Source organism: Ahaetulla prasina, chromosome 2 (genome assembly GCF_028640845.1).
Source record: "Ahaetulla prasina isolate Xishuangbanna chromosome 2, ASM2864084v1, whole genome shotgun sequence".
Lineage (NCBI taxonomy): Eukaryota > Metazoa > Chordata > Lepidosauria > Squamata > Colubridae > Ahaetulla > Ahaetulla prasina.
The window spans coordinates 291969447-291993246 of record NC_080540.1 but is presented as its reverse complement, the minus strand read 5'-3'; the positions used below and the strand labels follow the sequence as shown (position 1 = coordinate 291993246).

At 45.2% G+C, this 23800-nt stretch overlaps 2 protein-coding genes across 9 annotated transcripts in view; one reads left to right on the top strand and one right to left on the bottom strand.

Annotated features, from left to right (window-relative positions):
• The window catches only part of LOC131192172 (elongation factor 2-like), a 41956-nt gene extending 32192 nt beyond the window's left edge, over positions 1-9764 (top strand). The window contains exons 12-15 of the mRNA XM_058171074.1: positions 2470-2823; positions 4265-4447; positions 6440-6572; positions 9376-9764. Coding sequence (XP_058027057.1) covers positions 2470-2823; positions 4265-4447; positions 6440-6572; positions 9376-9569 — 864 coding nt within the window. The 3' untranslated portion in view covers positions 9570-9764. The remainder of the gene's footprint in view (positions 1-2469; positions 2824-4264; positions 4448-6439; positions 6573-9375) is intronic.
• Positions 1-23800, bottom strand: part of PIAS2 (protein inhibitor of activated STAT 2) — a 96037-nt gene that overhangs the window by 27043 nt on the left and 45194 nt on the right. For 4 of the 8 annotated variants that reach the window (XM_058171055.1, XM_058171062.1, XM_058171057.1 and 1 more), the window contains 3 exons: positions 20230-20369; positions 18369-18406; positions 10298-13575 (listed from right to left, as the gene is read on the bottom strand). In XM_058171055.1, the coding sequence (XP_058027038.1) occupies positions 13369-13575; positions 18369-18406; positions 20230-20369 (385 nt within the window). In that variant the 3' untranslated portion in view covers positions 10298-13368. Of the gene's footprint in view, positions 1-10297; positions 13576-18368; positions 18407-20229; positions 20370-23800 lie in introns of those variants that run through there. The other 4 variants (XM_058171056.1, XM_058171060.1, XM_058171059.1 and 1 more) reach the window with 4 other exon arrangements.

The following is a 23800-nucleotide window of genomic DNA, read 5'->3' as shown; positions in this document are numbered from 1 at the left end:
GACAGCCTCCTGCAGCCCTCTGCCAGTGAAAACGGAGCTGGGGGGCGGGAAGGAGCCCGTTTTTGTGGCAGAGCACTCGGGCTACCATAGATGCCCGGCATGAGTGATGTCATGCTGGCCACACCCCTCCCCGAGGTCAAACACAGGCTGATGTGTCCCTCAGTGAAATCAAGTTTGACACCCCTGATATAGAATAACAGAAGGGAAGGGACCTTGAAGGTCTTCGAGTCCAAATCCCTGCCCATGGCAGGAGATCCTGTATCCTTCTGGAGAAAGGGCGATCCATTCTCTTCTTGGAAAAAACCTCCAGATAAAATTGAAATAAATAAAAAAAGTAAAGATAAAATTCTGTATATATATTTTTTTGGACTGTTTCTTCCAGACCTGGGATTGATTAGTAGTTTTTGGTTCTGCTTTAACAAACATCAGTGTAAGTGAAAGGTAAGGAAGAACCCAGAAATAGCAAACAAAGTAAAAGTGCAGAGCTCTCCATGGAGGTGTTGACAGAATTTGCAGAGTTGTGTTAATAGGCAACATCTGTAAAAGGTACAAATGCTTCTTGTCTACTATTGCATTCTTGTGCAACTCCCAGGTATTTCTTCCTGGAATATATGAAGATTACTTTCATCCTCTATTTGGCCGGTCGCTCTGTGCCTGGAGAAACCTAAGGGTTCTCGGTCAGTGGGCTGAGCTCCAAAAGGGAAGTCAAGGACTCTCCACTGAGCACTAAAGACCAGCGGCCATTCTCCAGCTGACATTCTGGATGGGTCTAGGACAGGGATCAGCAACCTTAAACACTCAGAGAGCCACAAAGGCCCTAACCGGAAGCCCCCATTCCATTCTGGAGCCGCCCAGAAGTCCAGTTCTCCCATTATAGTCTCCTCCTAACACAGCGTCCATTTTCCTCTGCTGACCGGAAGTCCGGTTCCCCCACCATAGAGTCTCCTCCTAGCGCGGTGTCCTTTTCTAACCAAAGGTCCTATCAATTGTGGAGCCGACTGGCGACAGGGAGCCGCAGCAGAGGGATGAAAGAGCCACATGTGGCTCCGGAGCCACAGGTTGCTGACCTCTGGTCTAGGACAAGTCACTGCAGCCATCTTGCCATGGTCAACTCGCTGCGGACAATTCCACACAGGATAACTCAACGCAATAAATGTTACCCACCACTGTTTCTTTTAACATTATTTCCATTGACAAAAGTGGGAATAATGGCAAATAACTTTTTATCGCATGGAGTTATCCCACATGGAATTGTCTGCGGTGAGATGGCCGTGGCGAATTGGCTGCAGTGAATTGTCCCATTCTGATTCCAATAGAGATTCAGCTTCCCAGATGGGACTGCCCCTACAGACTAGGGTGGAGGGAGGTAAATGCCTGCAGCCACAATAAATGTTGACCTCTGTTATTGAGGGAGTAGAGAATTGAGTATTGAGCTTGGTTCTTTTCTTGTAGATACTTCATTTCCCAAACGAGGTAACATCAGTCCTAGTCAACCGGTGCTAGTCCAGTTACCTAGTTTGGGTAATGAAATTTCTGCAAGAAAACAACCAAGCTCAGAGAGCACCAAGGACCCCTCGTTTCAGCCCTGAGCTTCAGATATTCTCCTTCATTAGGTACCTCTGTTTTTCATGTTTCATTCGATGTAAGGTCAGAAAAGGATGATCATGTATCAGCCACAGACGTTTGCTCAAATGAATTGTCTAATTGAAGATTGCTTTGGCTCTGCATTTCTCAGAAGCCCGTCTTAGTTTTATCTTAGATATAACATGGTTTTATCTTAGATATTAAACCTGATGGGACAGCTTGTGATCCTGCAGTCCGCTAAACCATTTCCTTCCTGCTGAAGCTGCCTTCTCTGTATTTTGCAAATATAATTTCTCGAAGCTGGTCATCTCTCTGCCCCACTCTTTAGATATTGCCTTCTGGAGATCCTGGCTTTTTAATAAGAATGGGAAACCTGGATATAGTATTCTTCCATTTTCTAAAAAAGAATGCAGTGTTTGGAAATTGGGGCATAGATTGATAGGCAAGTTGAATTTGGGACCTTGGTACTCTCTGAGTTTCGTATTAGGTAACATCATCAATGCTAGGAGGAGGAGGAGGAGGAGTGTGAGGTTGGAGGCTGGGTGGTTTTCCTGCAGATGTTTCATGACTCAAATTAGGTAACTCCCATCAGTCCTAGAAGAGCCTGTGATTTGCTGTCTGTTTATATACAAGTGGCTTGCTAAGAGTGTTGCTTTCTCCTCAATAGTTCATTGATTAGGAATAGATTATTCTGTTATTGCTATATGTAGAAAACAGAGCAAACCCCAAACAGAGCAAACCCCAAACTTCTAGCACTGATGATGTTACTTAGTTTGGTAATAAAACGTCTGCAAGAAAACACAGAGCGCACGAAGGACCCCTTATTTCAATCCTGAGCTACAACTGTTCTCCTTTATAAATTGAACTGGATTTGTTTACTTGCAGAAATCCGACCCAGTAGTATCTTATCGGGAGACGGTCTGCGAAGAATCTAACCAGTTGTGCTTATCCAAATCGCCTAACAAGCATAACAGGCTTTATATGAAAGCCCGCCCTTTCCCTGACGGATTGGCAGAGGATATCGACAAAGGAGACGTTAGTTCCCGCCAAGAGCTGAAGCAGCGAGCTCGCTATCTGGCCGAAAAGTACGAATGGGATGTTTCCGAAGCACGGAAGATCTGGTGCTTTGGACCTGACGGGACGGGACCCAATATTTTGGTTGACATCACCAAGGGAGTCCAGTATCTCAATGAAATCAAAGACAGCGTCGTGGCTGGGTTCCAGTGGGCCACTAAGGAGGTAGGCCTGCTGCAGAATTTTACCTAAAACCATACAGGTGGTCCTCCACTTACAGCCATTCGTTTAGTGACCGTTCACAGTTACAGCAACCCTGAAAAAAGGGTCTTACGACGGTTTTTTAACCGACCGTTGTATCATCCCTGTGGTCATATAATCAAAATTCAGAAGCTGACTCGCATTTATGACGGTTGCAGGGTCATGTGATCCCTTTTTGTGACCTTCTGACAAGCAAAGTCAGTGAGGGAGACAGATTTGCTTAACTGTGTTAACAACTGCAGTGATTCACTTAACAACTGTGGCAAGAAAGGTCATAAAATGGGGCAAAACTTAGTTGTCTCGCTTAGCAATGGAAATTTTGGGCTCAGTTGTGGTCGTAAGCCAAGGACTAGCCATATCTTGAATAATTAGTCTCACTGCATATGGTAGTTAATTTTCCGCAAATCGTCATTGGAATACATGTGGAATCATCACTTGGAAGACAAATTTCCTGTGTTTCTCCAAAAGATATGACCTGACTGGAAAATAAGCCCTAAGCATGGTTTTTTTCAGGATGCTCGTAATATAAGCCCAACCCCAAAAATAAGCCCCAGTTAAGATCGTCTGCCAGATGGATGCATTTAGTATTGTATTTCCCTAAAAATGAGACCTAACTGGAAAATAAGCCCTAATGAGTCTTGAGCAAATATTAATATTTATTTATTTATTTTATTAATTAAACTTTTATACCGCCCTTCTCCCGAAGGACTCAGGGCGGTTCACAGCCAAGTAAAACAATAAAAAGGCACAGTAAAAACAATAATTAAAAAACTTATTAAATATAAGGCCAAATTAAAATCCGTTTAAAACAATAAAACCCATTAAATAAAATTAGAATCCAAATATTAAAAACTGCTAAAAATTCTATGCCAGTCCTGCGCGAATAAATAAGTATGTCTTCAACTCGCGGCGAAAGGTCCGAAGGTCAGGAAGTTGACGGAGTCCCAGGGGAAGATCGTTCCAGAGGGTGGGAGCCCCCACCGAGAAGGCCCTTCCTCTGGGGGCCGCCAGCCGACATTGCTTAGCGGACGGCACCCTGAGGAGTCCCTCTCTGTGAGAGCGCACGGGTCGGTGGGAGGCAATCGGTAGCAGTAGGCGGTCCCGTAAATAACCCGGCCCTAAGCCATGGAGCGCTTTAAAGGTAGTAACCAGCACCTTGAAGTGCACCCGAAAGACCACAGGTAGCCAGTGCAGCTACCTTTATAAGACCCGGTCTTATTTTCGGGGAAACACGGTATATATCTCACCTGAGGGCTTCATTTTGATTACTGTGCTGGTTGCATTTAGTTGTCATTGTTAATGATTGTTTGCAAGGCTGCAGCAACACCCCTTGTAAAAGCCCCCCCCCTTTTGTTGTTTAGCCAGGAAAGGCGGCCTTAGCATATAGTTTTCTTTCTCTACGCAGGGCGTTTTGTGCGAAGAGAACATGAGAGGGGTCCGTTTTGACATTCAAGACGTGACTCTCCATGCCGATGCGATCCATCGTGGGGGAGGACAAATCATCCCGACTGCCAGGAGGGTCTTGTATGCTTCTGCCTTGACTGCCCAGCCTCGTCTGATGGAGCCCATCTATCTTGTTGAGATTCAGGTACAACCCCGGGGTTAACTTGGGATAAGGAGTTGGATGATCCTTGTTGGCATTCAGAAGAGCCAGCCAAGGCTGGGATTTCCATGTTCTTGTGACAGGTTTGACGTCATTAACAGTCATTCCGAGATGAGATACTGGGTCAGCTAGTTCTTCTCACTTCCAAACTCAGCCCCATGTCCCTCAAGCTACTTGGGACTTGGCACATTTCTCTGCAACGGCTATTTTTGCTCATGTTGTATTCGGTTCCTTGTCGAATTTTCTGATGTTTTTTAAATTTTTATTTGAATTTATATCCCGCCCTTCTCTGAAGACTCAGGGCGGCTTACACTGTGTTAAGCAATAGTCTTCATCCATTTGTATATTATATACAAAGTCAACTTTTATTGCCCCCAACAATCTGGGTCCTCATTTTACCTACCTTATAAAGGATGGAAGGCTGAGTCAACCTTGGGCCTGGTGGGACTTGAACTTGCAGTAATTGCAAGCAGCTGTGTTAATAACAGACTGCTTAGTCTGTTGAGCCACCAGAGACCCTCCACAATATAGTTTAAACCAGGGGTCTCCAACCTTGGTCCCTTTAAGACTTGTGGACTTCAACTCCCAGAGTTCCTCAGCAAGCTTTCCTTGGCTGAGGGACTCTGGGAGTTGAAGTCCACAAGTCCACAAGTCTTAAAGGGGGGCCTTAAAGGGGCCTCTGGTGGCGCAACAGGCTAATGCAGCCTGTTATTAACATCAACTGCTTGCAATATTGCAGGTTCAAGTCCCACCAGGCCCAAGGTTGACTCAGCCTTCCATCCTTTATAAGGTAGGTAAAATGAGGACCCAGATTGTTGGGGGGCAATAAGTTGAAAGCCGCCCTGAGTCTTCGGAGAAGGGCAGGATATAAATCCCAAAAAAAAAAAAAAAAAGGGACCAAGGTTGGAGACCCCTGGTTTAAACTACACTGTTTTTAAAGGAGAGTGGACAGAGAATTATAGTAAAACCCTATGTAAAATACGCAATAAACTGGCTACTGCAAAAATTGCATTCTAAATTTTTCCCTCTGGACTCCAAAATGTTCGTTGATCTTGCCACCAGGTGCTGCTATGGGTAAAAGCAACTTTGAAGAACACTGTGATTTCTTAGTGTTGTAAAGATTCTCACAGATTCCCCCCGAAAGACGATTTATTGATTGCCTGATAAAATTCAGGGGCTGAATAATGCATTTAGTGGATTATCAGTCTCATTTCCTGTTCTGGTAAAGCATGTTTTCACTAATCAACTATTTCTAGCTCATCATCAAGATACTCCCAATGGTTGTTATTGTTGTTAGTTGCGAAGTCGTGTCCGACCCATCGCGACCCCATGGACAACGTTCCTCCAGGCCTTCCTGTCCTCTACCATCTTCTGGAGTCCATTTAAACTCATGCCTACTGCTTCAGTGACTCCATCCAGCCACCTCGTTCTCTGTCGTCCCTTTCTTCTTTTGCCCTCAATCTTTCCCAGCATTTCCCTTCTCTAGGGAGTCCTTCCTTCTCATTAGGTGGCCAAAGTATTTCAGTTTCATCTTCAGGATCTGGCCTTCTAAAGAGCAGTCAGGTAAACCCAATGGTTTAAGTGAGGCTTTTTAGCAAGCTAAAAGATTCGCTGACTGACTTGAATGGGAAGATTTTAGAATTTAGTTTCTAGTTTCTAGAATTTTAGAATCTAGTTTCAGCCCATCATTTTAAGAGAAATATCAGCGGTTCCTCAAATGCTTTGCTTTCGTAAATGCATTCAGGAATCTACTTTATTCCACAAAGTAAAAGAGGGAGCTTAAATATGGCAATATCTGTACTATGCAAAAAACTTGTTTTATGAATTGCAGTAACAGACGAACCTTGTAGTCTGAGATTCATTCTTGTTGCATGAATTATAATCCTCTCTATTAAGAATTGTGAGATGCTATGAACCGCTCCTTCCAGCCGGTAAGGAAGAAAAAAAAATGATTAAAAAAATGTTTCTTCCCCCTAGTGCCCGGAACAAGTGGTTGGGGGCATCTATGGTGTGCTGAACCGAAAACGTGGCCATGTTTTTGAGGAGTCTCAGGTAGCCGGGACCCCCATGTTTGTGGTCAAAGCGTATCTTCCGGTGAATGAGTCTTTTGGTAAGAAAACTTCGTTAAATATATTACCCAGTTTGCTTCTGTGAGCCCAAAATCTCCCTGAAATCAGTGCAGCCAATTCTTAAAGATAGTCCTTAACCATAAACCACTCAAAGACTGCTATAAAGCACTGTGGAGTGATATTATATAAGGCTAAGGGCTATTGGTATCATTAAATGTCTAGAGATTCTCAGTCATCCAGGTGTTCTGTTTCCCTCTCCCAATACTCCCAACAAAGAGTCAGTCAAAGGCCTCCTTTTCAAATTTATTTACATAAATGGCTGGATTAGGCTGGATTCCTCTGGCACAAAGATATTTGGCCACGTCTACCCACGCGCCTGCCAAGTCTTTGGAGATAACTAGGAAATTATCGATAAGGCCAGAGTTACTTACGAATATATTCTTTCCTCCATTGAAACAATTTGCCCGTGCAAATTCACTGCTTTGTCCAAGACAAAAAGCCAGGAAGTTCCACCTCCTGCTTTCTAGCCCGTGACTCATCATTCTTTGACTTTGTCCCAACGCCTCCTCTGCTGCGTGCGCCGGTCACGTCTGCGCAGTCTTGCATCAAGCCAAGATTGTTCTTGGGGCGTTGCCAAATCAGAAGGCGGCCCGGGGGATTCAGGCCTTACTAGCCCCTCCTCCTCCTCCTGGGTGGGTGCCAGGGAGGGAGAGGGCCCAGGGGAAGCAGGCCTTAACAGTTCCTCCACACTTTCTGAATCATCGTCCTCCAGGAGTCCGAGTCTGGGAACCTGGGTCACAGCACCAGGTCATGGTTGTCCCAAAGGTGCTTTTTTGCAAGACTTTCTGGTTTTTTTCTTTGAAGACGTTTCGCTTCTCATCCTGCAGCCAAGAAGGCTCCACACCCATTTGCACCACTCAGGTGACCCTGACAACACAGATAAACTTCCAAGGGGCTTCAACAACCCACTAAAAGGATGCAAAGGACCAGCTGTCTGCAAGGAATATAAATCCTTCCATTCCTCACCATCCAGTCAGAGCTGAAGAAGCTTCTCGGATGAGAAGCAAAATGTCTTCAAAGAAAAACTAGAAAATCCATTTGCTTCTTGAAAAAGCACCTTTGGGACTATTGGTATAATTGAACCCAGAATTACAGTTGCAAGTTGTGCCTGTTAAGCACATGACCTTGACTTGAGTTCACTGGAGTTTTTTCCCCAGTGGTCAATGAGTGAATTGCTGTGGTCATTAAGTGAGTCAGTTACCCACAATTGACATTTTGTCAGAAACTTGATATAAATGCCAGTTTCTGGCAAACCCCCACCCTCCAGTAAATTATGGTCATGTGATTATGAGATCTTGCAAATAGCCATAGAGGCTAATTGTCATGTGGCCAAAATGTGATCAAATGACCAGCATGGGGAGGGGGATGGCCGTCAAAACTTTGAATGGTAAGTAGGCCTGGGGAATATCTGTTGTAACTCTGCATGGTTGCTAAGAGATCAGTTGTAAGTCGAGGACTACCTGTGCAGTAGCCATATGCGATTTGCTAAGTATTACCTGTATTAGCATCTACCGTATTTTTCAGAATATAAGATGCTCCGAAGTATAAGACGCACCTAGCTTTTGGGGAGGAAAACAAGAAAAAAAAAATCTGCCTCTGCCTCCCAGCAATTTGCCTTCTTGCAGCAAACAGTCTGTTTCAGTTTCAGCACAAGCAGCTGATTCTCAGTTGGATTGGCCTCCCTATGATCAGCTGTTTCAGGCTGCAGGGATTGCCATAGCCTATTGCTGCCTCTGTGAGGCCTATTTTCAGCCTCTGCACACCCCGTTTTCGGCCTCCATGTGCCCCATTTTCCACCTGTTCCAGGCGGCGGGGATCGGAATGGGCGGAAAATGGAGTGTGCAGAGACGGCAATAGGCAATCCCTGCCGCCTGAAACAGCCAAGTGTCAGAAGGCAGATCCAACTGACAATCAGCTGCTTGTGCTAATCAGGCTATGCTGAAACTGAAACAAGCAGTTTGCTGCAAGGAGGCAAATTGCTGGGAGGCAGAGGCCAAAGGGTGGGTGGGGCTACATTCAGTGTAAAAAACACACCTAAATTTTCATTCTTTTAAGATGGGGGCGGGGAGTGTGTCTTATACTCCGAAAAATACAGTACTTCCCAACAATCTAGTTGCTTGTTCTATATTACATCTGAGAAGGGCAGTTACATACTGATGGGCTCTCTGTATGCATAGTTGAAAGAACAACTCAGTTCTTCCATCCCTCCAGTATCAAATAATAGGAATGGCTGACACTGTACTGAAACCAGGAATTGTCCAGACGCCAGACAGAGGTTTTTCTCTTCAGAGGATGCAGAATAGGGATGGCTGTAGTTCTGCGTTTTTTTTGGAAAGGAAAAAACAATAATCTATGAAAAGATTGGTTAAATGGCTTCTCCTCTCCTGCACAAATATTGTATTGGCGATTAAAGTACAGGTAGTTCTTGACTTACAGCCATTTGTTCAGTGACCATTATTTTTCTCACTTCAATGACCACTGCAGCCTCCTTGTGGTCACGTGATCAAAATTTGGGCAATTGGCATGGATTTCTGACGGTTGCAGTGATCATGTGATCCCCTTGTGTGACCTTCTGATTAGCAGAGTCAGTGGGGAAGCTAGATTTACTTAACAACCGGGTTACTAATGTAACCATTGCAGTTATTCGGTTGTGACAAGAAAGGTTGTAAAAATGGGGCAAAGCTTTCTTGGTCTTAAGTCGAAGATTAGTTGTAAAACACCTCTAAGGCTTCCTGCTGTGTGGGACGGTAGTACAAAATCATCTTTTCTCCCCCTCCCCGACAGGTTTCACTGCTGACCTGAGATCCAACACCGGGGGCCAGGCTTTCCCGCAGTGCGTCTTCGATCACTGGCAGATCTTACCCGGGGACCCTTACGATGCCAATTCACGCCCTTTCCAAGTTGTGGCCGAAACACGTAAACGCAAAGGCTTGAAGGAAGGCATCCCACCCCTAGACAACTTCCTGGACAAATTGTAACGGCTTCCTCACGCGGGCGAGGAGAGTCTAATGACAACACCCGACTAACTCCACAACGGAATCGGGATTGCTTCACTACAAGCGAAAGGAAGACATGAGAAACCGGAACAACCCGAAATGAAGACACAAAACCAGCCTCTAGCAATTATGTCATGTTCACATAACGAGAAATAAAAAGTGTGTTGTTGAATAGAACGATCTAGTCGGGTTTTTATTTTCCTCTGGAAACAAGACCGGTTCTGCTCGATGGGTTTTTTTTTTTTAACGGCAAGGATTTCTGAGACAGGGCATTCATTACATAACAAGTTCAGTTTATGCAGATTCAGTGGCTTTTATGCCAACTTGGTATGTAGCGTCTCTTGCTTCGCACACAAAATGCTGCTTCTAAAGGTTGGAGAGAAATTTGCAGAAACGATCCAGCGTGGCATTTTTTTTAAAAAAAACACAAACAAACCAAAAAGTCCATGTGCTTAATTGCATCGCTTAATAAAAAAGAGTATGGCTTTTTTTTTTTTTTTTGACTGAGTCAGAAGCCTGAAATTCAACTCTGAAACAAAGAGGAATTTTTCAAGAGACATCCCCTGAGTTTTAGTGAAATCTCTCCGGGACCTTTAGAATTACACAGCACAGCAAGAGGAAAAACTACAAGGAGGAAAAAAGTCCTTTTGAACAGTACTGAAAAGAAAATCTCAAAAGTAAAAACAGCATTATTTTTCTTGAACCAAAGCTCAAAGATAGAAGAATCAGATTACTTTTAATCGATACAAAAAAACCAGCAGGCACGTGGAGATCGATGAAATGCAAGCGAAAAATTGTTTTGCGTGGCGGCAACGATACAAAACAAGTGTCGTTTGGGGTTGAACATCCGAAGGGAAATCATTACCAGGTATGCTTGGCCCAGATAACTCTATAAATATTAAGACTTGGTTAGAAGAGGAAAAGACGCACCCGGCAATGCCTTTGCAGTTTAGGAACACCGTTGGATACTAGAGAAAAGAAACTTTTGCAAGGAAGTTAAAAGGGAGAGCAGGAAAGAGCCGCGCACGCATGATAATGGCCAGGCGGCTTTCAGCGTCACAACTTCCGAGACCTTTAAGCAAACAGTTGGGAGAAAACTATGAAGCCTAGAGTTTTTCTAGTCTCATCTACTCTGGCTAAAATGCTCCGGGGCCAACTATTAAAAAGATACGGGAGGTTTTATTTGGTTTGCAGGATCCCTAAAGCATGAATGGCCACAGTGACTTTACTCCTGCATGCCCAAGTGAGGTCTAGACCAGGGGTCTCCAACCTTGGTCCCTTTTAAGACTTGTGGACTTCAATTCCCAGAGTTCCTCAGCCAGCTTTGCTGGCTGAGGGACTCTGGGAGTTGAAGTCCACAAGTCTTAAAAGGGACCAAGGTTGGAGACCCATGGTCTAGAATATCAATTAAAACTGCCATTTTCTTTCTCAGGGTTTTCCTTTATTGGTCTAGGGCAGGAGTGTCCAAACCTTGGTCGTTTTTAAAACCGGTGGACTTTCAAGTCCCAGAAAATGGGAGCCGAAAGTCCACAGGTTTCAAAAATGGCCAAGGTTTGGACACTCCAATCTAAATAGTGGCCACTTCTACTTCGGAGAGATCCTTGATACCGCACCCGATAAAACAAAGCTTGCACTCAAGTGGTCTCAGGTACCAAATCTGACCATGGGAAAGTATTTTACACAGGGGCACCTATTATGTTGTGGCCTGCCGGCAGCCAGCAGAACTAGGAGCAGAGTCAGACAATGAGGAGGTTGGGAAAGAACTTGGGCCAGTCCTGGGGGCTGAGGAAAGCTCAGACGAGAGCTCTGCGTCGGAGAGGGAAAGTAGACAGCAGCGAGGCAGAGGAACGGCCGGAGCCTGTTCCCAGTGCACGGGTGCGCAGAGCTGCCAAAGATGACAATTCAGAAAGCAGGGTCGACTCGGGAGTAAACCACACCTTGAAGGTGATTGGCCCCTCCCATAGGAAACAAAAGGGGAATGACCAGGGAGGGGGCTTTTGCAGGAAACAACTCGTTCCTTCCATGACTCTGAGAGACTCTGTGCCGGGTTTTGCTTTGTACTGTGGATGGAAACAAGTTACATGGCAGCTTGCCAAACGAGATAAGGTGTGTTGAGAAATATTCCTCTGAAAAAACTGGACAAACCTTGCTAACTGTGAATGAACGTAATTCAGAGCCGGGACCAATTCCTGCCTCCAGTTTGTTAAGGGAGTCTAGGTCAGAACATACTGGAAGATTCCCAGTATTACAGATTCTGTACTGGGGGGTGTGGGGAAGAGAGAGAGAATAAGAATGATGTCAGTGAAATTGCTTACTTATGAAATACTTGGAAATTATCCCCCAAGGACCATACTGTTGAGCAAGGCTCTTCCAAGGATAGTTTCTGCAACTTTGTTTAGGCCAAAAAAGTAAAATAAAAAGCACACCTACTCATGATACTTAAAGCAGAGTTCCCCAACCTTCTTGGGTTGGCGGCCTGGAGCGGGGGGGGGGGAGGGGGGATCATTTTGTGGGAGGGGCAAGTGCATATGCGCCCCAGACATTCACGATACATTAGCGGGACCACAAGCATCTGTGGCAACACTCCTGTGAGCGGGGCTGTGCATACACAGGTGGGCACCAGGCCAGCCAGTCACGTGGCCCGGTGGCCATTAGCCCGTGGCTAGTTTAGTGGGCAGTGTCCCACAGGTTGGGGACCCCTGGCTTAAAGCATTCATTTCCTTCTTTCGCGTGACGATCGTTTCTCGTTAATTTAGCCACTCATAAAACGATACTTAAGACAACTGAGGGTCAATCTTCCTAGTAGCAATGACCGGCGTGATATGAACTGAGAGCGCTTCAATTTCATGATCCTTGTGCAGATAAAAAAAGGACACAGGACCCCATCCAGAGGCCCGAAGCACCGGCTTATTTTGCAAGATCTGAAGGAGCAACCTCTGCCTCGCCCCTTTCTTTCCTCTCAACGAGAACTGACGACCCATCCTCAAAATTAACCGCCGAACATCGTATTCACATTTTTACAAACACAGATTAGATGCAGGAAACGGACTTTGCATAGCATACTTCCCCCCCCAGTTCTCATCGGGGTTTTGTTTTTTGTTTTTTTTGCACATGTAACTGAGCAGTTTCGGGAGAGCACAAACTCCTAAATAGAAACACCAATTCAGATTTACAAGAGGGTTTGTGATCTCACGGAAGAGGAAGCGAAGAGGCAAACGATTTATACAACCGTTAAGTTTGCAATGTTGCATCCTCTCTGTCAAGGATTTCTTCCAAGTTCCAGCAAAAGGTCAAGGATTCCTCCAAATTTAAACTCCTTCCTCTTGTCCTTAAGATCCGGGATAAGGCAGGTTCTTGTCACCCGAGTAAGTAAATGCATTTTAAAACACTGCTTTTTTTCTTTTCTTACATTATTGCTAGATCTAAGCCAAAGTTATAATTAGCACATGGGATCCATCCTTTGAATCCCCAGAATAGAAACTGTGACAGTTTCACCACCATAAAGTCGAAAGGCTGGCTTGTTGGAAAATACGTCTCCCAAAACAGAGGGAGGGAGGGAGGGAGAGAGAGAGAGAGAGAGAGAGAGAGAGAGAGAGAGAGAGAGAGAGAGAGATAGAGATATCCAGGATGAAAAGGAAAAAAAAAATGGTTCCAGTCAGTTTTCTTCCACTGTTAACCTGCACGGAAACAGTTATGGAATCCAAAGCTTTTCGTTTGTCTTCTCCCAATAAATATTCCAAAATAAAAGTTCCAAGCTTTTCATCAGCTTTTTTTTTTTTTTTTAGTCCAGGGAGATGATATCCGGAATGTTGCTCCCGCTGCTGCTGGTGAGCACGGCCGTCTCGTTCCGGCCCGAAGAGCTAACGCGAGTGCTGCTGTTGCCGCCGCTGCTGTCGAGGGGGCTGGCTGAGGTGAGGAGGTTGCCAGAGGTGGTGTTTGCTGGCAAGGTCGAGGCGAGACTATCCAAAAACATAGGAGCACAGTACTGCTTGAAACAAACAATGATGAAGGTAAGGAAGAGAGACTAGATGCAAGCGGGGAGAACAGCATGCGCATCCGAGCTACAGGGGACCAATTGCAAACAAGCTTCTGCGAAGGGGGAGTGTTTTTCAACTACACAATGTGTGTGGACTTCAACTCCCAGAATTCCCCAGCTGGGGAATTTGGGGAGTTTGGAAGTCCACACATCTTATAGTTGCCAAGGTTAACGAACACTGCTCTGGGACTGTCTATGGCAGGGGTCTGCAAACGTGCCTCTTTTAAGACTTGTGGACTTCAACTCCCAGAGTTCCTCAGCCAGCTTTGCTTCGCTTGAAAGAGCCAAGTTTGCAGACCCCTGCTCTAGGGCAGTGTTTCTTAACTGGGTTGGCTCTAGGATAGGTGGACTTCAACCTCCCAGCTGGCTGGGGAATTCTGGGAGTTGTAGTCCATGCATCTTAAAAGTAGACATGGCTACTTTGCTCTTTGCCACCTAGTTGTGAATCTGTGTTGTAAGCAGCATCCTGATATATGTCTATGGCAGGGGTCTGCAAACTTGGGTCTTTTAAGACTTGTGGACTTCAACTCCCAGAGTTCCTCAGCCAGCTTTGCTGGCTGAGGGACTCTGGGAGTTAAAGTCCACAAGTCTTAAAAGACCCAAGTTTGCAGACCCCTGGTCTATGGCAAGGGTGTCAAACGCAGGCCCCGCAGGTCTTAGATCTGGCCCGTGGGGCCGCCCTGGACCCAGCGAAGGACTGGCCCGCGGTGCTTCTGCTAGCGAAAACGAAGCACACAGCCCTCCCGAGCTTCGTTTTCACTGGCAGAGGGTTGCAGGAGCCTGTCGCAGCTGAAAACGGAGCTCAGGAGCCCATTTTCGCTGGCAAAGTGCTTGGCCGCCCCCAGCGCCCCCAACATGAGTGACATCGAGCTGCCCGCGCCCACTCTGCCACGCCCACGCCAGCCTTCCGAGGTCAAACACAAGCCTGATGCAGCCCTCAATGAAATCGAGTTTTGACACCCCTGGTCTATGGAGATTCTCAATCATCCAAGACGTGGTTATCTCAAGGGTACTTTTTCAAAAGGTTTTCTTGGCGTTTCCTTTGAAAACTTTTCACTTCTCAGCCAAGAACTGAAGAAGTTTCTTGTTGTGGTCCGGCAGCAGCCTTTGGAGCTGGCAATGGAGTGAGACTGGGATGAGGCTGAGGAAGAACATGGGCCAGTCCTGAAGCAGCTCAAGCAAAGAGGACGACTCGGGATTAGGGCCAAGAGATGATTGGCCCCTCCCAGAAGGCTTAAAAGACCAGCAACGGCGTTTGGACTCTTTGCCAGAAAACAACGTTGATAGCTTTGTCTTGTTGCATTTGTTTTGTATCAGTGTCTTCTGAACTTTTACCAAGAAAGGCCTTTGGCAGTTTGCCTAATTGGACCAAGGTTGGTGATAGGACTGAGGAATTTGTGTTGGGGGGAATTTGCTTTAATTTAGTTGGACTGTGCTGAGAATGAAGTAATTCTCAGCTGTTTTAATAAAGTTTGTTTGGTTTTACACTGACTGAGTTTCCTAGGACCTACTTGGGCCTGGATCACAACACTTCTTGGAGGAGAAGTGAAATGTTTTCAGGGGGCGGGGAGACCCAGGAAACTCCAACTGCCTTTTGGAAAAGTACCTATGGGACTGGTCTGGATTGACAAAAGGCATCCTGATTGAGACCAAGAGAAGGAGCCCTAAAACTCCACATCTACATTGTTATCATGCTAACAGGCTCCTGTGTTTAAAGACTCTCCTTATGGAACCTTTCCCCCCAATTTAGATAAAGCATTCCCGATGCCAGATAGCAAATGAAAACAAGAGCTTGATGCAGACACAGTAAAAACCCAAAGACTGTTTTTTTTAAAAAAAGAGATGGCCAGAGAACAGACTAAGAAGTGCATGAAAACAGCCCCAAAGCCTGCCTAAGGCCAAGACCTTGGAGGCTTGGTTGAAGATAGACAGCTTGGCTGGGAGGGGGGGGGATTCAAATTTTTCAGGGGGCTGCTGCTGCAGAGGGTCAACGCTGTGACAGAACAGGCACTCTGGACTCTGATAAAATGGCACTGCTTAATAGATGCCAATAATGTCACAGCTTAAAAAGGTAAAGGTTCCCCTTGCACATACATGCTAGGCATTGCCGACTCTAGGGGGTGGTGCTCATCTCCATTTCAAAGCCGAAGAGCCAGCGCTGTCTGAAGACGTCTCCGTGGTCATGTGCCTGGCATGACTTAACGCCAAAGGTGCACGGAACGCTGTTACCTTCCCACCAAAGGTGGTCCCTATTTTTTCTACTTGCATTTTTACGTGCTTTCGAAACTGCTAGGTTGGCAGAAGCTGGGACAAGTCACGGGAGCTCACCCCGTTAACACGGCAGCACTAGGGATTCGAACCGCCGAGCTGCCGACCTTTTGATCGATAAGCTCAACGTCCTAGCTCCTGAGCCACCACGTCCCCGTCACAGCTTATAGGACAACAAAAATAGGAGAAAAACCTCTCCTTCGAAAAACAACTTGGGACTCCCATCAGTGACGGTGACGTTTAGAGCCTTGAATTACATCCAGAGGTCTACCAAGAGCCACCGCAGCTTGCCCAGTAGAAATACTACAGGGGTGGAACAAGAGACGTCCCATCACTGCTGCATTCTGGACCAGCTGCAGCTTCTGAGAGGTCTTCAATAATCTCCTCCATAGCCTATTTGCAGTAGCCCAGATGACTGAAAAAGATTCTTTCAAGAATGAAACAAAACTGGCACGGACATCAATTATTGGCATCGCTTAGAAGTAAAGCGATTTAGGAGAAGACCAGGGTGGATAAAAATCAATGATTTTTTAAAAAATAATAATTAAAAAATGGATTTTTAAAAAATTCAAACCAGATTTTCTTTTATTTAAATCGGATTTTTTTTAAAAAAAATCATATTTATTTTAATAAAAATGTTTTTGGAATAAAAATCTACCTAAAGATAGTTTTCTATTTAAGATACATTAATGTTTTAGTTCATTCAGCATGAAATGGAGCTTCGTTATGTAGCACGAGGCTGCATATATTCTGCAATATTTACATTTTTGGTAAACTCATTCAATGAATCCAAGCTCTGCAAGCAAAACAGGAAACCTTCATTTTGTTTGCAAACAATATTAAAAATTCTAACTACCAAAAAGAATGAGTCCTTACATTTAAAGAGCGCCTGTCACTTCAGATCCATCATGGCAGCGCCTGTTAGCGGGCATCCACTCACTTGCTGCCCGCCACACCCCTCCCCTTGTTGTCTCACTGCCGCATCGCCAGCCATCCCATTCACGTTTATGGGACGGTCAGTGAGTCAATGGCGGATCAGAGGAGAAACTGCTGCGGGACAGAGCTGACAGCTGCTCTTTAAAAATTATGATTTAAATCAAGTTGATTTAAATCAAATCCACCCTGGAGAAGACATTGGATTTTTAAGGATCTATGGAAAGAGCTGAAATTCCCAATGAGGAGGAGGAACCACATCACGCATCCAAACAACCGAAGGAGTTTGCTCAAGAACAGCAGAACGAACTGCCAGCTGAGAAGTGCAGAAGTCTTAGTCCAGGGGTCTCCAACCTTGGCAACTTTAAGCCTGGAGGACTTCAACTCCCAGAACCCCAGAAATTCTGGGAGTTGAAGTCCACCAGGCTTAAAGTTGCCAAGATTGGAGAGCCCTGTCTTAGTCAGAACAATAGAAAGTGCCCGATTGCAGTTATTGTCCCAAAAAGGCTAGGATACAAACTGTCAGGTTTGGAGCTCCAATAATTATGTCCGTGCCATTTTCATTTGCTTTCCTATTTACAAGAAAGTGTTCGGTCATATTTTTTTTTTTAAAAAAAAAGTCTGCTGTGGGATAAAGAACGGCGGATGCCATTCATTTCTGTCGGTTTCAATTTTGTTTATGACAAATTGGAATTCTTTGGTGGGGGGGAGGAGAAACAATTAAGAGGGACCCAATGCTTTGGGCCACATCTATGTACACTGAGAGCTTATGCACCGGAGACAAATTCCTTGTGTGTCTAATCACACTTGACCAATAAAGAATTCTAATCGGTACAGCTGAGGATCATTCAACCTGTGGCAATGGACATTCTCTCCTAGTGGCTTTCTGTACATCAGAGATATCCAACCTTGGCCATTTTCAGACATGTGGACTTCAATTCCCAGAATTCCCCAGCCAGCTTGAAGTCCACAAGTCTTAAAGTGGCCACAGTTGAACACCCCTGGTGTAGATTTTAGAGAAGAGAGAAGAGACCATCAGCAAGGGCCAATGGCATCGTTAACGCTTGATTTCTCCTCTTCTCCCCCATCAATATTGACCGGGACCGGCCATGACAGAAGAACCATCACATTACCTTCCAGGTTCATCCCAGGATATCATGACTGATGCTATCAATAGCTGATGAAAACTCCAGAAAAACTGGGAATCTACTCAATGGCCACTTCTATTTATTCTGTAATGTTTGTTTTTGTTCTCACGTTTTACGATGGGGATGCTGCCCGGAGATGCTTATGGAGATGGGCAGGTAAAGAAATCAAATGAATTAAAACAGCTGCCCCAACCTCTGCTCCTGTCTCCTTCTCGTTTTAAATTAACACGTCTGGATTAGAGGGAAAATGTGGGAGCTGTGTTGTTTAATTGCACAACTACAACAGTAGTTTTTAACTCTTCTCAGAGGCCTTCCATTTTTCATTTTCAAAATTATTCCGGCTTCATCCAGGTTTCTGCAAATGTTAAAAAGCTGATCAGCAGTTAAGAGCCTTACCTGTGGATCAACTGGGATTAAAGAGAGAAAATCCAAGCCTAGGGAGAGAAAGACGTCACCTTCAGTAAATAGGTTGTTATGAAAGAATACATTAGATCAGGGGGCTCCAACCTTAGTAACTTTAAGCCTGGCGGACTTCAATTCCCAGAATTCCCCAGCCAGCAAAGCTGGCTGGGGGATTCTGGGAATTGAAGTCCGCCAGACTTAAAGTTGCCAAGGTTGGAGACCCCTGCATTAGATTACATCAGTGGTAGTCAACCTGGTCCCTACCGCCCACTAGTGGGTGTTCCAGCTTTCATGGTGGGCGGTAGGGGTTTTGTCCGATACTGAAGCACTTTCCTTTTTAACTTAATTGACTTTTTAAAATATTGTCATAGCATTATTTAAAAACATTTTCATTAGGTTTTCATAAAATTCCCCATGACAATTTAAATTTCTGAAAATACACTATTTATATCGCCCGTGCATAAGTTTAGTTCACGTTACGTACATGGTGCTATAGTGCGACTGCAAACAAAAGAGCCTCGTCCCAGAATAGCTCGCGCATCTCTCCCCAAACCAGTGGGCGGTTAGAAAATTTTACTACTAATAGAGATACAAAAGTGGGCAGTAGGTATAAAAAAGTTGACTACCCCTGGATTACATGCTGCGATCATGGACCACAGTAGATGAAATAGAGGTGGTTCTCGACTTACAACAGTCAGTTTAGTGACCGTTCAAAGTTACAACGGCACTGAAGAATGTGACTTCTGGGTGTTTTTCACAGTTACGACCTTTGTAGAATCCCCAGGGTCACGCGATCAACCTTCAGACGCTTGAAAACCGCCTTCGTATTTCTGACAAACCAAGTCAATGGGGAAGCCAGATTTGCTTAACAATTGGGTTACGAAGCTATCAGCTGTGATTCACTTAATAAGCAGGGCAACAAAGGTCATAAAATGGGGCAAAACTCACTTAACAAATGTCTTGCTGAACAACAATAATTGTGGGCTCAATTGTGGTCATAAATTGAGGACTACCTGTACTGGGCGAGAAGAGTAAATTTGAAACCTCACTGAATCATGACACGCATTGAGCGACCTGGGACTGGCTAAACTACAGGTCGTCCTCAATTTATGACCACGATTGATCCCAAAATTTCCATCGCTAAGCAAGACAGCTTCTTAAGTGAGTTTTGCCCCATTTTACGCCCTTTCTTGCCACGGTTGTTATGTGAATCGCTGCAGTTGTTAGTTACACAGTTAAGTGAGTCTAGCTTTCCCACTGACATTGTCAGAAGGGGATCACGTGCGACTGTCATAAATATAAACCAATTTTCAAGCGTCTGAATTTTGATCCCAGGTTCATGGGGATGCTGCAAAGGTCGTAACTGTGAAAAACGGCCATAAGTCAGAGTCTTCAGTGCCACTGTAACTTTGTCAGTCACTAAACAAACGGTCGTAAGTCAAGGACTTCCTATAGGTTTAATAATAAATGGCCAATACATCTCAGTAAAGAGCTTGGGAATTAAAGAAGTCTCTTATTTAGCATTTTGTGAGAAAAGAGAGTCAAAGCAAGCTAGGGGAAAATTCCCCATGAAACTCAAACACCAAATCAGCGTTTGTATTCTGGACTGTGGAAATCAGCAAGGAAAGGAATTGGACAGAGTCTCACCAAAACTGGCAGAAAATCTCTGCTTGATATACATTCAACCAAGGGGGAGAAGAAAAACGTTTGACTCGACATCTTACTTTTATAGGGCCTCGTGCTTGAGCAGAGGGGGGTTGGTCTAGAAGACCTCCAAGGTCCCTTCCAACTGTTAAGTCATTCCAGCCACAATCTCAATCAGTTAAAAAAAAACAACAACTAAGAATGCACTTACCAGGCAAGTCAGACGAAATGCTTGATATTGGTGGATGGTGGAAGGGCACTGAGTAGTCTGTTAATGATGGGGCGATGGCCGTAGAATCCACCGTGCTGACTCCTGGCACTCGTACAGCTGCCGGCTGGTACACAAGGACGCTGGTTGGAGAAAAAAAGCAGGCGAAACGTTAAAATAAACCAGGAGTTACCAGAAAGAGATCTAATGAACCACGCAACACTGACCTGTTGTCCGTAAGCTCACTAGAACAGGGGTCTGCAAACTTGGCTCTTTTAAGACTTGTGGACTTCAATGCTGTGAGTTGAAGTCCACAAGTCTTAAAAGAGAAAAGTTTGCAGACCCCTGCACTAGAATACAGCGAGTCCTTGGCATACAAGTTTTAGTGACTGTTCAAAGACAAAACAGCACTGATAAAAATGACTTATGACCCTTTTTTTACACTGAATAACCTTTGCAGCATCCCCAGGGTCACATGATCAAAATTGGCAATTGGCCATTGACCCATATTGATTTGGGATCATGTGATCCCCTTCGGCGACCTTCTGACAAGCAAAGTCAATGGGGAAGCCAGATTCACGTAATAACTGTGTTACTAACTTAACAACGGCAGTGATTCACTTAACAACTGTGGCAAGTAAGGTAATGTAATGGGGCAAAACTCACTTAAGGAATGTCTCGCTTAGCAACAGACCTTTTGGGCTCAATTGTGGTTGTAAGTCGAGGACTATGCCAGGTTCCGATGTAAACTTGAGGGGGAAAAAACCTCAAAAACACAGTTCTGAATATTTTCTCCCTCAAAAACACCAGCACGAACTAACATCCACCAACAGGAGATTCAAAGTCAGGACTAACCAATTCCCAGTAACTGTTCCACCGTTTTAAACTGTTCCCTAGCCCCGCCCAGCCACCCAAGAGTTCACCACACCTTCTATTATTCCCTAAGTCGAGTGAGTAGACACTGACCCGGGGCGTGAAACAAAGGCAACACAGCCAGAGAACCGATATGAGTACCTTTATTATCACCAACTGTGCCCCCATTATGTCCCTTTCAACTCTCTGGCCTGGAGAGAGAACTCTTCCACCAACCTATAGTAGTCTTTGGCTGATAATAATACTTCAGTCCCAAATGTTGTAAGCAGAAAAGGTCCAACTATAAATCCAACAGGGCAAGACAAGGTAATTAATTCGGCAGGGCAGCAAGATAAGGAGTTCCAGAAGTGAAGTAGCAGGGCAGTAAATCAAACCAATTGGGAGGATGCCAGGAACTCAGATAAACACAAGATGAACTCAGCCTTTGTTCCTGACAACCTCTCCTCCCATTTGCCTCTCCTTTAAACTCCATCAGCTGGTGTGCCTTGTAAAGGGAATTGGGGCCCTATCCTCACTCGTAAGCCAGCCACGCAAACCACGTTGCTCTCTTCTCCGTTCCTCCCTCCACTGCCTAGTATGAGGAGGGGTTTGGCCTTGGTCTTCATCCGAACCCCCTCCCCCTTGTTCTACCTCTCCTCTCCCCTGCTCTGCCCAGCCTGACTTTGCCCTTCCCCATTTCTTCAATTGCCAATGGAGCCACTCTCTCACTCTCTGTCAGCTGTTTGTCTTCCCCTTCGGATTCAGATTCCAACAGGGGCATGACACACTCATGCGCATGCGCGCAAGCATCCATTTTGGTTTCAGCTGCTTGGCTGTCCATCAGCTGTTCGGTATTGCTGTCAGCAGCGGCGACAGGTCTCATGGGGGCTCTGTGGTTCGGTGGGTTTAGTGTCATGGTGGACATGTCATTTTCAGGTCCCCGCGTAAAAGGCAATCCCGGCTTCTCGGTTCCCCGCTAAAATGGCAGCCCCAGGCCCCCAGGCACACCAGGGCTGACATGCGCCCCCCCCACCACGGAAACGGCACCTGGAAAACAGACGGCGCAATGAGATGGTTTCTGGCAACCACCTGGCTCCCTATCCAAGTTCCTTGGTTTCTGTCTGTTTTTTCAGTGGAGGTCCCCGAAAGGGAGTGGTCTGAACTGGACGTAGCAAGCTGCAATGGAAAAATGGGTGTGGGAGTTGGAGTTTCACTGTAACTGGGTTAATGATTTTCACAGTTTCACAATTGGGAATGGGCCAATAAACTTAGGGGCTAGTTTTTTGCATGGTACCTTTAACTTAAGGTATTTAATGGACAGGCAGACCTGTTGCCCAATATGGAATGGGGTTTGTGGACTTTGCTTTTTGTCTGCCTGGTGTTTATAGTTCTCTGTTTATTTCTTTAATGCCTGTTTCACTCTTCCCCACAATATATTCATCTTAGCTTTCTACTCTTTAAGGTCTACCTCCTCGGGGTTCTCTCAGGGGTACTCCGGAATGGACATAAATTCCACCCCATTCGTTACCTGGAAAGGGGTGAACCCAGTGCTACTATGCACCGCATTGTTATAGGCCACCTCGGCAAATGGTAGTAATTCCATCCAGTCTGACTACTGCTGCTTTATATAGCATTATAGATACTGCTCTATCATTGCATTAGCCCTCTTAGCGGTTCTGTTAGTAGCTGGGTGGAATGCCGAGCTGAGGCCTTGGGATGATCCTATCAGGGTTAGGAGCTGTCGCCAAAATTTAGCAATGAATTGCACCCCTCTATCGGATACAATTCTCTGCGGTATGCTGAGTAGGCAGTATATATTGGTGATGAATAGTTTAACCAGCTTTCTGGCTGACGGGAGGCCAGAACAAGCCACGAAGTGGGCTTGTTTGGAAAAAAGGTCTACGATCGTCCAGATTACCGTGTTGCCTTGGATCTCTGGTAGATCCACTATAAAATCCATGGTTATCTCCTCCCATGATCTTACAGGATTCGCCACTGATTATATAAATCTGGAAGGTTGTCCTTGCCACTTTTTTCATGGTGTTGCACATAACGCAGCTCCAGATGTAGTCCTCCACATCCTTCTTCATATGAGGCCAACTGCCAGTTTGTTAGGTGTAAATTCTTTAGAAACCCAAAGTGCCCGACCAAGTGGATGTCATGGCAGTGTCGGAGCATGTCCAGACAGTGTGTTGGGTATGTAAATCTTGAACCCCTTCCACACTAGGTCATCTTGTTGTGTGAGTGAATGTTGGTTTTCCTGGAACCACAGATCATTCGGAAGCTTGGCTTGTATGGAATGGGGTATGTTTCCTTTTTACTCTTTCTGTCGGGTTGTTTCTGGTGCTTGGTGAACTGCTTGCTTGATGCAGTGGTGTATCATGGCTTGAATTATTTTGTCTCATCCGCTAGCGTGTTGCAGTTTTTGGGATAAGGCTAAAAAGTTCCATCCACAGTGCGGCTTCCCAGCCAGAAGTTTAATTTGTAGGCTATCCGTTAGCAGGAGAACCACTCAAGCGAAGAAAGGGATAAATTGACGATAGAAATTAGCAAACCACAGAAAACTTTTTAACTGTTTGCGTACTTTGGAGGCCTGCCAGTCCAATACCGCTTTCACCTTAGTGGGGTCCATTTCTATTCCCTTTGCTGAGATTCGGAATCCCAGATAGTCCAGTTGTGTTTTATGGAACTCACATTTAGATAATTTTATGTAACAGTTTGC